At 46.5% G+C, this 14927-nt stretch overlaps 1 protein-coding gene across 1 annotated transcript in view; it reads right to left on the reverse strand.

The window, feature by feature from the left end:
• Nucleotides 1-1816: 1816 nt before the first annotated feature.
• LOC149326728 (tear acid lipase-like protein) overlaps nucleotides 1817-14927 on the reverse strand; it is an 87947-nt gene continuing 74836 nt past the window's right edge. Inside the window, exons 8-9 of the mRNA XM_089564662.1 lie at nucleotides 11548-11616; nucleotides 1817-2378 (exon numbers count right to left, since the gene is read on the reverse strand). Coding sequence (XP_089420788.1) covers nucleotides 2124-2378; nucleotides 11548-11616 — 324 coding nt within the window. The 3' untranslated portion in view covers nucleotides 1817-2123. The remainder of the gene's footprint in view (nucleotides 2379-11547; nucleotides 11617-14927) is intronic.

Below are 14927 nucleotides of genomic sequence, written 5' to 3' on the forward strand. Positions count from 1 at the left end.
GCAGGGGGCGGGAGAAAGTTAGGTGGGCGGATGAGATTAAGGAGTTTGCGGGGATTAGGTGGCCGCAGCTGCCAAAGGACAGGGTTAATTGGAGAGTTATGGGAAAGTCCTTTGTCCTGCTGTGGGCGTACTCAGGCTGATGATGGTTATCGTAGGTAACCGTAATATCGTAGATAATCCTCCTCGACATTGTCTGCTCTTTTAGCAGAGCCTCGATGCTGAGATACTATTTCAATTTTTGTGTTAAGCACAAAGCTGTGTTTAATGTAATCAGTAGTTTTTTAAACTCTTCTTGTGCAATCTCTTGGCGAAAATTCTTTACAAAATGTTATTTATGACCACAAGCTCAGTATTCTTATTTGCTTGTTCACCTGTAGCTTCTCTTCCTACTTCATAGTGTGAGCAGCTGATTTCATTTCTGATTTGATCTGCGTAGCTTCTGATAGTGTCGATGAAAATTTCAGTCCTTCATAATTTCGAAAAGGTAGCCCTAACTGCTTTGAGAGAGCAGCGCTATATACAACACTCTTATGCTATTTGTGCTCAGAAGGAAATTAGGTTATCATAATTGGCGCAATTAGATTTTGTACTTGTCTCATGCGTTAGTTGTGCAACCTCATGTTGCGCTTCAATTCTAAGTGTGTTGTGGTTTTCGAATAATGAAATATATTTCAATTGCAATAATTCTCATTTTGATATAAACAAAACTCCTTCAACGAAACTCTGTCGCAGCCCATAGTTCACAAACTAAGTGTTCGATAGGAGCTCCTCAGCAAGGCGGAAATTTGGGCGAGTTGGTAAGTATTGATGATTTTGTTCAGAGCGCAACAAGAACGGGAAAGACGAAAGACGAAAGAGTGAAACAAACAAGCGCTTGTTTGTGGCGCTCTTTCATCTTTCGCCTTTCCCGTTCTTGTTGCGCTGTGAACAAAATCATGAACTCCTCAACAAGGCGTCAATCTGCTGTATGTGTACCATTCGGGCATTTAGACAATGAGCTGGGCTTGTTAGCACGTCAGCAACTTGAACTTCAGCGTGGCATACTAGGAGATTACGAAAGAAGAAAACAAAACGAAAGCTCACAATAAGGAAGTAGTGTTGGCAGTTAGCACTCTTCCCTTCTTTTTTCTCCCTTCTTTTCTCCTGGGCCCCACTGAACGTTGACGTGTTCGAGTATTTTCTTGCCGCTGAAGAACACGTTTACTATGACGCCGCGTTTTCTGTTTTTTAATTATGACGTCATTGTTTAGTTTTCCACTGACTCTCAAGTTGCTGCTAGCTCCGCACTACAAGCGTCCTCTTTTGAACGTATGAGCTCCTATGGAAGCTACGCTAGGACTCTAGATCTACATTGTACACCCTGCATAAGAGGGCTCTCGCGGCACCGGTTAACTACGCGAGGCCCAGGTAATGATCGTAGCGAAAGGTGAAAACCTCTCGCGGCGAATGACGGTGTGTATTTCAAGCATTGTTAATTTATTTGCACGGTCCACTGTTCATCTCTGGTTATAGGCACATTTCAATTTGCTGCCCGCTTACGCATCCTCATTGTGTTTTAATGATGTTATCTCAGAGTCGTCCGTAACAAAACCGAAAAACTTGCCCTCCTAAAGCTCGGTGCAGACAAAGTGATCGACAACAAATACTGCGCTGGAAAGTCACTTATATTTACTATCAGCAACAAATCAAATGCAAAGTACCAATACAAAAGTCGAACACGTTAGCTACTGGCGAAGAAATGCAACAGAGGACTGTTAGCAATTCTAAAGAACAATCTTCTGACTTCTGAGATAAGGCTACGATCTCAACATTTTGCTGTTGTGTTTGAGTTGCCTTGCTCGCATTCCAGCTCTTTCTGATTGTATCCGCAGACTGCGACATATTACTAGCGTTAAAATACACTCAGTCTCTCTCTCTGTCCTTTGTGTGCATTTTAACGCTAGTAATATGTCGCAGTCTGTGGATCAAAAGCACCAACTAGCCCAACTTTATTCTTTAATCACGCTGCTGATAGTATCTGCCAGCAACTTCATTAGACGTATTTGTGGCTCGTTTGCACAAGTGTCCCTGCTTCTGTTGGTGGTTTCCCCCGGCTGTTTCACTCGCTCACAGGCCCCACATTGTCATATATTCTCATTGGTGCCCCGTTCAAGTGTGTCGATCATCACTTGGTGAAGAAAGGCAGCAGCCTTACAGCCAAGCATGAAGTCCATATGACGGAAGGTCTCCGGGGGAACAACGTAGTGAAGAGCTACATTCATGCGTAGCTTGCTGACGAGGTCAGCTACGTCATCTCTGTCAGCGACCGTGTCCCCTTTGGACGAGAACAACATCACGGGTACGCTGATCCGTTCCAGTGGGTACGCAGGGGGCGTCATCTAAGGAAGATAACAATAAAACAATGCACTGCAGCAAAGTTATCTGCAGAGAATAGAAGCGTTATTTGTGTACCTTGCTGTAGCAATAGAAAAGCTACAACGGGCGTAAACAGTCGTCACCAGCTCGGTATGTAGGCTGAAGAAGAAAAGCCTCTCCGATTCATCTCCAATTAGCTGGTCCCTGCACCTGTGGCGGCCACCTTGTTCTCGCAGGTTTCTTATCTGATTTCTTCGCGTCTGACTGTCTCCCACCTCCTGCGATATCTTTCTTTTTATTATGCGAAGCATATTACTAGAGCTACACTACAGCCCGTCGAGCGCGGCGGTGGAGCTACCATTGACCTTTAGCGTGACCACGTGACACCGCGTGACAACATGACGCCACAGCAGAGGAGGATGGGCTGCCGGCTCGCGCGGTCGGCCGCTGCGGTGGAGGCTCCACATCAGAGGCGCTGCAGCTGACCACGTGACGCGACAGCAGCGGTATAAAGCTGAGCTTGCCTTGCTCTCCGGGCACTTACGAGGCGGCCAGGTGTTGGGATGCCGCCTAGAAGCAGGGCTGATTTGAACGAAAAGCGAAAGCTTCAGCGTGCCACAGAGACCGATGAAGAGCGGGATGAACGTCAACCAAGGAAAGCCATGTATTACCAAGCCTAGCCATCAATATGCTTCGCATCTGACTAGGCTTAACCTTAGCTAAGCCTCAGCCATTTTTTTCACTCAACTAAACTATTCGACCTTAGATTATTCGTTCACGGCGTTCCATATTTGTGTGGATTTTAAAAGATTTGCTCTACTCGTTTTCCCCTGGGACGGGATTGCTGCGTTTATCTGTCAGACGACACAAGACATGGGGAAATCGCATTTTTTGATGACAGCTTGTCTTATCATGGAACAAGAAGAATAAAGCCCTGCTGCTTGGGTAGGGTTTCCATACGGAAGGTGGCACGCTAACACAGACTAAATGGCCCCCTGCTGTGCATATTCAACTCCTCCGTAACCAACTCTACTCTTACCGTTACCCCTGTCATTTTCCTCTGAATAGCTGATTGCCCGGAGGTCAGTTAAAGGGGAAAGCTTTTGCTAACCTCAAAGTTTCAGATATTCACAGCCGTCAAGATGCATTTTACATATACTGTAAATAATCGTACAGCTAAACGAAAAACTGAAGGGTTGTCTTCGGTTTCTCATTTACAATCACACCGACGAAATGGAGCAGTCTTCCTGACGACTGACGGCGAATACACGACCGAAGGGTTATAGTAGGGCTCTAAATAAGAGACGCGATACCCACGTGATGGCAGCTTGTCTTGGCATCGAAGGAAAAGAATAAAGCCCTGCTGCTTGTGTGGGGTTTCCATAAGGAAGGTCGCCCGTTAACACAGACTAAAGTGCACCCCCCCCCCTGCTGTGCATAATCAACTGCTCCGTAACCAACTGTACTCGGACCTTCATTAATACTTCCTGTTGGGCGAGTTGGTAGTTCATCTTGAAGTAGAAATGTTGTAGCGCAAACAAAGACACGGACAAGAGAGACGAAACACACACACAAGCGCACCTTTTATAGGCCTAAGGATCGTGGCGGAAAAGACGACTGAAAACAAAAAACAGAAACAAGGGTTGTGTCAGAGCCATCAAATCCCGAGTGCATGCGCGGGTAGCAAGGGGATCACACTTCCGTTTGTCTTCCCATCGAATCAACAGGTAGCTGCATTAAAAAAGTCAATCTCAGCCTGGAGCAGAGATAAAGAAGGTTCGCTGATGCACTCGCTGCCAAATTTCTGTATATGGTAGGCTTCTAGGCTTATCCGTGCTGTCCTGTCTTTACTTTTACCAAGAAGCTTTGTCTCCTCAAACGGGGCCACACATGCTGCGCAAGTACTTACATGTGCAACAAGACGCTTGTATTTATCGTTTTCCTTTTCTAAATTTAGGGCGTGTTCCCTTAGACAGTCGTTGACTCAACGTCTAGTTCGGCCTACATAAAACTTTCTACAAGACAAGGGAATGGAATAAACCACTCCAGTGGAACACCTTACGAATGGCTTCTGATGCTTTTTCAGGCACTCGCGCTTTTTTGCAGTGCAAATGCGCGGGCAGAGCTTTCCCAACTTGTTGGCAGCCGAGAACAATACAGGTACTCCATGCCTGCTAGCAACGTTTTCGTGGTTGTGTGAGATTTTGTGGAGGTAGGGCACAACCTCTGGCCTAGGGGCCTTTTTGAAGAGCATCAGCCGTTTTTCGTCCCGTTCCACGTTTGAACTTCTGAAGGATGGCCTCGGAGACGGCTGTCAGAACCAACCAGGGAAACCCTGCAGCCACAAGCCGGCTTATCTGATAACTAAAGCTCTGAAACATCTGATGTGGGCACGATTTTTGGAGAGAAGATTACAAGCATAGCGACGCTATTCGTCTTTTGATAGTCTTGGAGTGCGCCGAGTCATACGGCAACAACTCCTTCTTTGCTCGTGGGTAACCGCCCCAGCAGACGTGTCCTTCACAGAACGTTAATTTAACGTCTAAAAACTGTAAAACCGAAACTTCCGGCAGTTAATGGGTAAAAGCCAAAGCAATACCGTGGTTGTTAAAAGCATCTAAAACATAAACTACTGTAGAGGGGTAGGTGATGGTCTCCTGCCTTGTTAAAAGTACTAAAAAATCATCTACATATCTAAAAACCTTTAAAATCCGAGTGAGCCGGCACGCGTCTCACTCGGCTCGTTCAGAACGCCGGCACGCGTCTCACGTGGCTCACCCAGAACGCCGGCACGTGTCTCACTCGGCTCGCCCAGGACTCAAGCACGTGTCTCACTCGGCTCGCCCAGAACGCTGGCACGCGTGTCATTCAACTCACCCAGAACGCCGGCACGCGTCTCACTCGGCTCACCCAGAACGCGGGCAAGTGTCTCACTCGGCTCACCTAGAACGCCGGCACGTGTCTCACTCGGCTCGCCCAGGACGCCGGCACGCGTCTCACACGGCTCACCTAGAACGCCGGCACGTGTCTCACTCGGCTCGCCCAGAACGCCGGCACGCGTCTCACGCGGCTCACCCAGAACGCGGGCACGTGTCTCACTCGGCTCACCCAGAACGCCGGCACGTGTCTCACTCGGCTCACCCAGGACGCCGGCACGCGTCTCACGCGGCTCACCCACAACGCGGGCACGTGTCTCACTCGGCTCACCCAGGACGCCGGCACGCGTCTCACTCGGCTCACCTAGAACGCCGACACGTGTCTCACTCGGCTCGCCCAGAACGCCGGCACGCGTCTCACGTGGCTCACCCAGAACGCGGGCACGTGTCTCACTCGGCTCACCCAGAACGCCGGCACGTGTCTCACTCGGCTCACCCAGGACGCCGGCACGCGTCTCACGCGGCTCACCCAGAACGCCGGCACGTGTCTCACTCGGCTCGCCCAGAACGCCGGCACGCGTCTCACTCGGCTTGCCCAGAACGCCGGCACCCGTCACCTGGCTTTTTTTTTATTTGAGCGGCATGGAACAAATTCTATGTAAAAGTTCTGTGATTGCCCCTGAATTGGATCCGCTGTTTAAATAGAGCCGAATTTAAGCCAAATTACTGTTCATCAGAGGTAAATGCCTGACAAGGCATACCACAGGACCACTCCATCTGGGTGACGGGCTCAAGGTTACCGTCCTTTTAGCGCTTTTTGACCTTCACGTGTTGTGCAAATTGCGTATGCATGCCCAGAATACTGTTTCGTTTCATTAAACACGATACTTAAAATATACAAAAAGCTGTCGTGGCAAATCGGTACTGGATATGATTCCTACCATCGCCTCTCTTCTTCGGTAATTACGTTGGTGCAGCGCTGGTGACGTACGTAAAGAACTGGGGTAACCAGGTATACAACACATTGTGTATTAGAAACACATAAAAAGAGAAAAACCTTAACATCTAACTACAGCAACACTAAGCAGGAAAACCAAGGTATCGGTCCCTGTTGTTTTTGCAAATGTACTTCCTAAGCAATAAAATTTGGCAGAGGCTTAGCTTGGTTAAGCCCAGTAAGTTGAGAAAGCAATAGCCCTGGCTGCGCCTGGTTTGGCTGGTGGTGTGTCTTGGTAGTGCTCTTAGTAAAGCTGATGTTTATGAAAGTTTTGCCCATTTGTTTTACATGGCATTATACTCACCACACGATGGCCCCCACGTGCTGGGAGATTTATGCGTGCCAGAAGAGGGAAAATACGGGCTGGTTGGTACATGTTTTACGAATTGGAAAAACAGCGCAATCAAAGACGAGACACAAGAGAAGGACGAAACACCAGCGCTGACTAACAACCAAATGGTTTATTGCTACAGGTGAGGCAGCATATAAATGAAATGGCACGAGTAAAAACACAAAATAAGTATAAGAGAAAGATACCGCACAACCACACAACTTGACTAAAAAAAGGCACGTCACTGATTAAGATACGCAAGTTCCTTTGTTAGTATATTTATCGACGGGCTGCTGATGCAGGTGTTACCGAGCTTTCTGATATGGCAAGCTTCCGAAATGAGCCTTGTGGTTTCATCTTTATAACGGGCGATGATAGTGGTCCGATTGAGGCGCGCTTCGCAATCTTCACACTCAGCACAGTGCACAGCAAGATGGTTTCTGCGAGACTTGTTCTCTATATCTTTTGCATGTTCACGCAGACTATCGTTGATGCATCGTTCCGTCTCACCGATGTAGAAACTGCCACAAGAGGTCGGGATCTTGTAAACGACACCAACACGACACTGAACGAACTTCCGCTTCTGCTTCTTCTGGCAGCCTTTTTTGCTTCCATCCTCATTAACACGCTTGCACAATCCACTAAGTTTATTCCTGGCTGAAAAAACCAGCCTAATGCCTCCTTTGCTCACTATCTTCATTAGATTGTGCGAAACTGTGCACATAAGGGATGCACACTGTTCTTTTTCTTTCTGCCAGACCGGCATCGGTGCCCGTGATCTTTCGCAGACTACATTCTGCAAGCAGGGACTCAGCAACATTTGATACCATCTTCGTGGGGTATCCTGCTGCAGATAGCCTGTTCACCTGTGCGTGAAAGCTGCCTTTTGTCTGATGACAGCAAATTTTTATCCAAAAACAAGGAGTCTGCATTGGCTCGAGCATCGCTCCTGTACTAAGCGATTTACTTCTAGCAAGTTATGACAGGCGTCTTCGAACTAAGCTCGATGACGCGCCCATTGTTAAGATAATGCGATATGTTGATGACTTTGTAATTTTATATCGCACATGATGCACAGCAAACGGCTGCAGAGATTTTTGACGTGTTCTGTTATGAACTTAATGACCTCCAATTGACTTCAGAGCTCCCCTCTAATAATAGGCTCAGGTTTTTAAACATGGAAATGACAATTTCTAACAACCATATTTGTTGGGCATACTCGCCGCGGTCCAGGAAGAGCCTTCTCCCTTTTCGGTCAGCTCACTCGAAGATTGTTAAGCGCGGTATCGCCAAGGCATGCCTAAGAGCCGCACTGCAAAGATCATGTCTGCATCAGTTTAAAGACATGCAAAAGATATAGAGAACAAGTCTCGCAGAAACCATCTTGCTGTGCACTGTGCTGAGTGTGAAGATTGCGAAGCGCACCTCAATCGGACCACTATCATCGCCCGTTATAAAGATGAAACCACAAGGCTCATTTCGGAGGCTTGCCATATCAGAAAGCTCGGTAACACCTGCGTCAGCAGCCCATCGATAAATATACTATCAAAGGAACTTGCGTATCTTAATCAGTGACGTGCCTTTTTTTAGTCAAGTTGTGTGGTTGTGCGGTATCTTTCTCTCATGCTTATTTTGTGTTTTTACTCGTGCCATTTCATTTATATGCTGCCTCACCTGTAGCAATAAACCATTTGGTTGTTAGTCAGGTCTGGTGTTTCGTCCTTCTCTTGTGTCTCGTCTTTGATTGCGCTGTTTTTCCAATTCGTAAATTTATGCGTGCCTCGGTCGCCAAAACGAGCGGCTGACGCTAACGGATGATTGTCTAGAAGCTTCCCTCTTCTTTCACTCCCACTTCCCCCCTTCCTGTACGGTGCGTTTCGGGGGTCCACCGAGATGACAGAGAATTTCCTCAAAAAGCATTGCGTTAAAAGGGCAAGGCATCGCGCCGAACGGCTGGTGGCGTTCCTGCCTTCCTGTGGTGCGGGTGTTCACCGAGATGACAGAGAATTACTGCGCCATGCCTTGCCCTTTGAACGCGCCGCTTTCTTAGGAAAGAAAATGGCGCAGTAATTCTGTGTCATCTCGGTGGACACCCGAACCGACCGCTAAGCGCGCCGCGCGCGGCAGGATCGGGAGTTAGGCCGTGCTTGGTAGCTGCGGCCTCGCTACACGACAGGCTGAAAGTGCAACTAGTATTGCTTTCGCAATAAAAGCGAACAAGTTGAACGCTGTTTGTTTCCCTCGGCCTTGTTCTTTAATAGGAAGAATATCTTGTAGTTTTGGAAACTCCAGGTTATACAAGAATTCGAAAGTAATAAGCTTCTAGGTAAAGCATGCTAAGTAGTTCTGTGCTAGCATTTAGAATGGTGACGTGTTCACCGATTAAAACCGCGACGATGCTGAGGGTTCTCCTCACTCCGTTGGTCATGTGCGGAAAAACTTGTGATGACGTTGTTCTTGTAAAAATTACAGATATTCGCTGTCTTCGCGCACGTGCGGCCCTGCTTCGCACGACGCCGCCAAACAATGCTTCGTGAGCTCCGCCTCCTCGCAGCAACCGTTCTTTCGCTGTAAATGTAGCGCCGCCATACGTGACGTCACCATAGCAACCTCTGCCTGTCGTGGGGCACTGCAGAGAAGCCTGAGCGCCAACGGGGCTTTACTCGGCGATTACTTGAAGTGCTAGCACAAAAAGACCTCGCCAGCTTTATCCCTCAAGCTTCACATAATTGACTTCTTTAAACTCGTCGAATTCTAAAACCTCTTCAGTTGCCTGGGAACATAGAGGCATAGAGTAACATCCTCGTATTTTTTTATTTTAGTCTTCGTTGTAATGACGAGTTGTGTTCGCTTGTGAGTGCCATCATTCACGTTTGTGGTACAAATTTATTTATTTGATAAACCCCTAAAGGCCTCCAGTCGAGGGTATTACATAGGGGGAGCAGTAACACATAGGAATGCAAAACAAAAATGTGCAAGCACCAAGGTGCAACAGAGCAAAGCACAAGTAGAAAACAAAACAAACAAATAATAACCTGTAATATACATTATAATTCAAACGAAAAGAGAACAGATCGTTCATTAGAGGCTTAACATAACCGCTGGAACAAAACAAAAGAACAAAACAGCTGAATGCAGGATACGGTACAATCAACGAGTAATGCTAGACAGACATTTGGGTTAGAAGGTCCTGGAAGTTGTTAATGTTACGTTCTGAAGCGATGTGTGATGGTAGATTATTCCAGTCGAGAATAGTACGAAGTATGAAAGAGTTCGCAAAAAGAAGTGTGGCATAATATGCGTTCAACTTTTAGCGGGTGGTCGCAACGTGGAAAAATATTCAGGTGATTGAAAAAAATCGTCATGGAGCAGAACATTATGGTAAAGTTTATGGAAAAGAGCCAAGCGTGAGAGTTTGGGTCGATGTGATAAAGTATCAAGTTCGGCGCGAGCCTTTAGTGCAGTAACGCTAGTATGACGAGAATAATCCGAAAACATGAATCTAAAGGCAAGATTTTGCAAATATTCCACCTCATCTACAAGGTATGCTTGGTCCGGGTCCCAGATAGCCGACGCATATTCGATTTTAGGCCGTATTAAGGTAACGTATGCTAATTTTTTTAGATGAAAAGGCGGTTGTTTATGGTTACGTTTTAGAAAACCAAAAGGGCAGTTAGCAGCTGCCAGAATTTGGCTAAGATGGTAATTTCATGTTAAAGTAGACTGAAGGTACAGAGAATTCCGTTTTTATGTGCGGGAATTTAAAAAATTCCTGTGAGCAAACTACTGGCCTAATTGAGAGCAAACTTCGCTCACGGGGTAGCATATTATGGTCTACGTTATTTGAGATGTAATTAAACGTCGGTACTTGCCTGCATTTCCTGAAATTAAGAAGAAACTGCTGTCAACTGCGAATAAAGCTGTCGCAGACGACAGCTATACGCGAGCCGAGCAGCTGGTTTGACAGGGCGCGCCATCTACCGGAAGGAGAGATTCGAAGAACAGACGAGCCGGGACGTCGTTTGCCTCGCCTTCCGGCAGATGGCGCACCCTGTCAAACCAGCAGCTCGGCTCGCGTATAGCTCTCGTCTGCGACAGCTTTACTCGCAGTTGACAGCAGTTTCTTCTTAATTCCAGGAAATGCAGGCAAGTACCGACGTTTAATTACATCTCAAATAACGTAGACCATAATATGCTACCCCGTGAGCGAAGTTTGCTCTCGATTAGGCCAGTAGTTTGCTCACAGGAATTTTTTTAATTCCCGCACATAAAAACGGCATTCTCTGTATAGTCCAAAATACTTGCAGGAAGTAGAAAGTTAAACCGGGCTATTGAGGAGAATGTAAGGCGTCGGAATGCGGCATGACTTGCGAGTGAAAGAGACCAGTTTGTTTTAGAGGAATTAAGGGTCATTAACCAAGAAGAATACCAGTTACAAATGGAATCTAAATCAGTTTGCAGGGATTGGCGGTCGGAGTCATCAGTGATGTTATGGTATGTAACACAATCAGCGAATAAACAGAATTTGGATGATGCGCAAGCGGGTAAGTCATTTATGATGATTAGAAAAAGTAAAGGTCCCAGAACGCTTCCCTGGGGAGCACCGGACGAAACAAGCGAAGAAGGAGAAAGATGATTCTTGACAGAAATGAACTGACATCGACATGCAAGAAAAGCCTTAACCCAGGCAAAAACGTCGGGATAAATGTTCAAGTGAGTTAGTCTGAGCAAACTTCTGTGATGGGGGACCCGGTCAAATATCATAAAGAAGGAGAGAATTAAATAAGCATTGATTCACGCAGTATAGTTCTTCATTCAAGTACTCCAAAATTAAGTGACGGGAGGTGTAATAAGCATAACGCACATGCGGGAACCTTCATGCACAGAACAATATGCTGAAATGTCTGCCGAAGACATTAAGCTATTACTGAACTTAGATGACATTTCCAGTTCATTAATGATTCCTGAATCCAAACTACTGTGCTTACCTTCCCGTACACCTTGATATTCAAAAGAAATCCATGGTCATACATGACGAAATTCTTAAACTTCTTGACCTGAAATGAGTCATAAAGCGGACAAAACGAAGCATGGTAAAACACAACTTACATAACTGGGTCAGTGAGGTGTTTATCCAATAAACTGAGAGAAATGTAAGGCAGCCACCGTGGATTCCAATTACGCCAATGAAATAACTAGAAGAATAAGAGTGGTGCTCATCGTAAATGGCAGGTTTTCTCTGATCATGAATGATAGTTTACCAATATCCCTCAAGAAGAAGGCACACTACAGCTGCTTCATACCGTTACTCACCTATTGGGCCGAAACGTGGAGGCTAACGAAAAGGCTTCAGCTGAAGTTAAGGACAACGCAGCGAGCTATGGAAAGGAAAATGATAGGTGTAACGTTAAGAGATCGGAAGCGGGTGGAGTGGGTGAGGGAACAAACACGAGTTAATGATATCCTATTTGAAATCAAGAGGAAGAAAAAGAGACCGGAAGTGGGCAGAGGTGACGGTACCAGCAGCCGCCGAAACCAAAGAGCATAAAGGATGTCTTTTTTTAAATTGTAGTTCATCGTCAATGGGTGATCAGTAAAACCAGAAGAAAAACAACCACAAGCCGCCAGTGGAATCCGAACTCACGACCACCGAATTTCGTGTCCGGTGCTCTAATAACAGTGCTACGGCAACGGCTCTTGAGCCTGCTTCTTTCGGCGGTCATCATCATCATCCTGACTAGGCCCACTGCAGGGCAAAGGCATCTCCCATGTCTCTCCAATTACCCCTGTCCTTCTTCGCCAGCTGCATCCACCGTATACCCGCAAATCTCATCCGCCCGCCTATCTTTCTGCCTCCCTCCGCTACGCTTGCCTTCTATTGGAATCCGCTCCTTTACCCTTAAGGGCCAGCGGCTATCTTGCATTCGCATTACATGCCCTGCCCAAGCCCACTTCTTCCTCTTGATTTCAACTAGAATGCCATTAACCCACGTTCGTTCCGTCACCCACTCCGCCCATTTCCGATCTCTTAACGTTACACCAATTATTTTCCTTTCCATAGCTCGCTGCGTTGTCCTGAGCTTAAGCTGAACCCTCTTTGTTAGCCTCCACGTTTCTGCCGCACAGGGAAGTACCGGTAAGATACAGCTATTGTAGGCTTTTCTCTTGAGGGGTATTGGTAAACTGCCATTCATGATCTGAGAGAACGTTCTGTGTGCGCTCCACCCCATTCTTATTCTTTTAGTTATTTCCCTCTCATGATCTGGATCAGCGGTCACTACCTTCCCTAACCTTCCCTAAGAAGATATATTCTCTTATTGCTTCCAGCACCTCGCTACAAAAGTTTGGTTTGGTTTATGGGGTTTAACGTCCCAAAGCGACTAAGGCTATGAGAGACGCCGTAGTGGAGGGCTCCGGGAATTCCTGTTCCCTTGCTAGACTGTTGAACGTTTCTTTGATTTTGTGCATGTTAATGTTTAGCCCCGCCGTTCTGCTCTGCCTGCCTAACTCATTGATCATGCTTTGCAATTCATGTCCTGAGTGAAATAGCAAGGAAATGTCATCAGCAAATCGCAGATTACTTACGTATTCTCTACTAACTCTTATCCCCAACTGTTCCCATTTCAGGCCCCAGAAAGCCTCCTGTAAACAGGCGGTGAATAGTATTGGCGAGATTGTGTCTCCCTGCTGGACACCACTACTTATTGGAATTTTATTGCTTACTTTATAGAGGACTATGGTAGCTCTGCAATCGTTACAAATATCTTGCAATATTTTCACATAACGTTCTTCTACACTCTGATTCCGCAATGCCTGCAAGACAGCTCAGGTTTCCACTGAGTCAAAGGCTGCCTCGTAATCAATGAAGGTTATATTAGGGGTCGGTTGTATCATGCGGATTTCTCTGATTGACAGGGTGAGAATGGTCTTTTGTCGAGTATCGTTTACGAAAGCCTGCCTGATCATTTGGTTGATTGAAGTCTAAGGTTTTCCTTACTCTATTAGCGATTACCTTATCGATTACGTTGTAGGTAACGGGCAGTAAGCTGATCGGTCCGTAATTCTTCAAGTCCTTGGCGTCTCCTTTCCTATGAATTAAGATACTGGGTGCGTTCCAAATCTCTAGACGTCCGACAAGGCGTCTAGTGTGACGTCTAGGAAGCCTTCTACATGTCTACATATTGGGACGTGTCTACTTCACTCGCCGCCTTGCGGCGTACAAATTGAACTAAAATTTACGAATAGTTGCACTCCTATGTTCTTAAAAATTGTTAATAAAACAATATAAAAACGCGCTCTTAGTAGTTTGCTTGCTTTTTTTTGGCTGTAATAATGGTGCGTTCATCGCTGCTGCTTTAGCAGACGATCTCACCCGCATAGCAGACGATTTCCTCCCCCGCGATTCACACATATAAGCTGCTATAGCAATCGTAGGTCCACAAAGACTGCTTTATTGGCCGCCAGTTCTTACAAAAATCAACTTAACCGAATGACTCACACTAGAAAGATGGTGCATTTCCGGGCTCCAGAGCTCGCGAAGAGCACGAATTGCTCAGCTCCGATTGCACCAACTGCGCCGCCATCTTTAGACAGGAAGTTAGCCTGCATCCATGTTGACTTCGGCGAAGCAGTCTTCTTGGACGGCTTGGAGAACAAAGGAACGCCTCTCAAAATTGTGGCTGTCCGGCAAGACATCTAAGTAGACGTCTACTCGGGAGTATTGGAATGCACCCAATGTTAGCGTTCTTCCAACCACCTGGTACGCTCGAGGTGACAAGGCATTGCGGGAGCAGGGTGGCTAGTTTTTCTTGCATAATCTCTCCGCCGTCCTCCAACAAATCTGCCGTTACCTGATCCTCATCAGCTGTGTTCTCCTATTGCATTGCTCTTACGAGTTTCTTTACTTCCTCCATCGTTACTGGCGGGATGTCCCATTGCTGTGCTCGACTGCCTCTGTCAGTAACGTGCTGATCACATTCGCTACTCTATAGCTTTGTGTAGAACTCTTCGGCTACTTTAACTATTTATTTATTTACTAGAGTAGTTTAAGTGAAGCCTGACAGTGTTCATCAGCGGACCTCGCCCGTGCAGCGGACCTAGTATGTCCTCTATTACCGCGAGTGCAACGTAGGAACGTGGTCAAACAGATAGAACGGAGGCTGTGCGAGAACTCTCTTATGCTGCCCATGGCATCAAGACTGCCAATTCCTGGCCCTCCTTAAACTATTAAGCCTACAAGTGAAGGGAAAAGAGGGGCTCGTCATGGCATACATGACGCTAGCCAACAGCCACCAAAACCAAGCAGCAAAGGGGATCTCATCTTTTTTTTTTAATTTTTAGTTGTTTATCAATGGAAAATAAATAAAAA

Source organism: Amblyomma mixtum, chromosome 10 (assembly GCF_055824585.1).
Source record: "Amblyomma mixtum isolate Tamu chromosome 10, ASM5582458v1, whole genome shotgun sequence".
NCBI lineage: Eukaryota > Metazoa > Arthropoda > Arachnida > Ixodida > Ixodidae > Amblyomma > Amblyomma mixtum.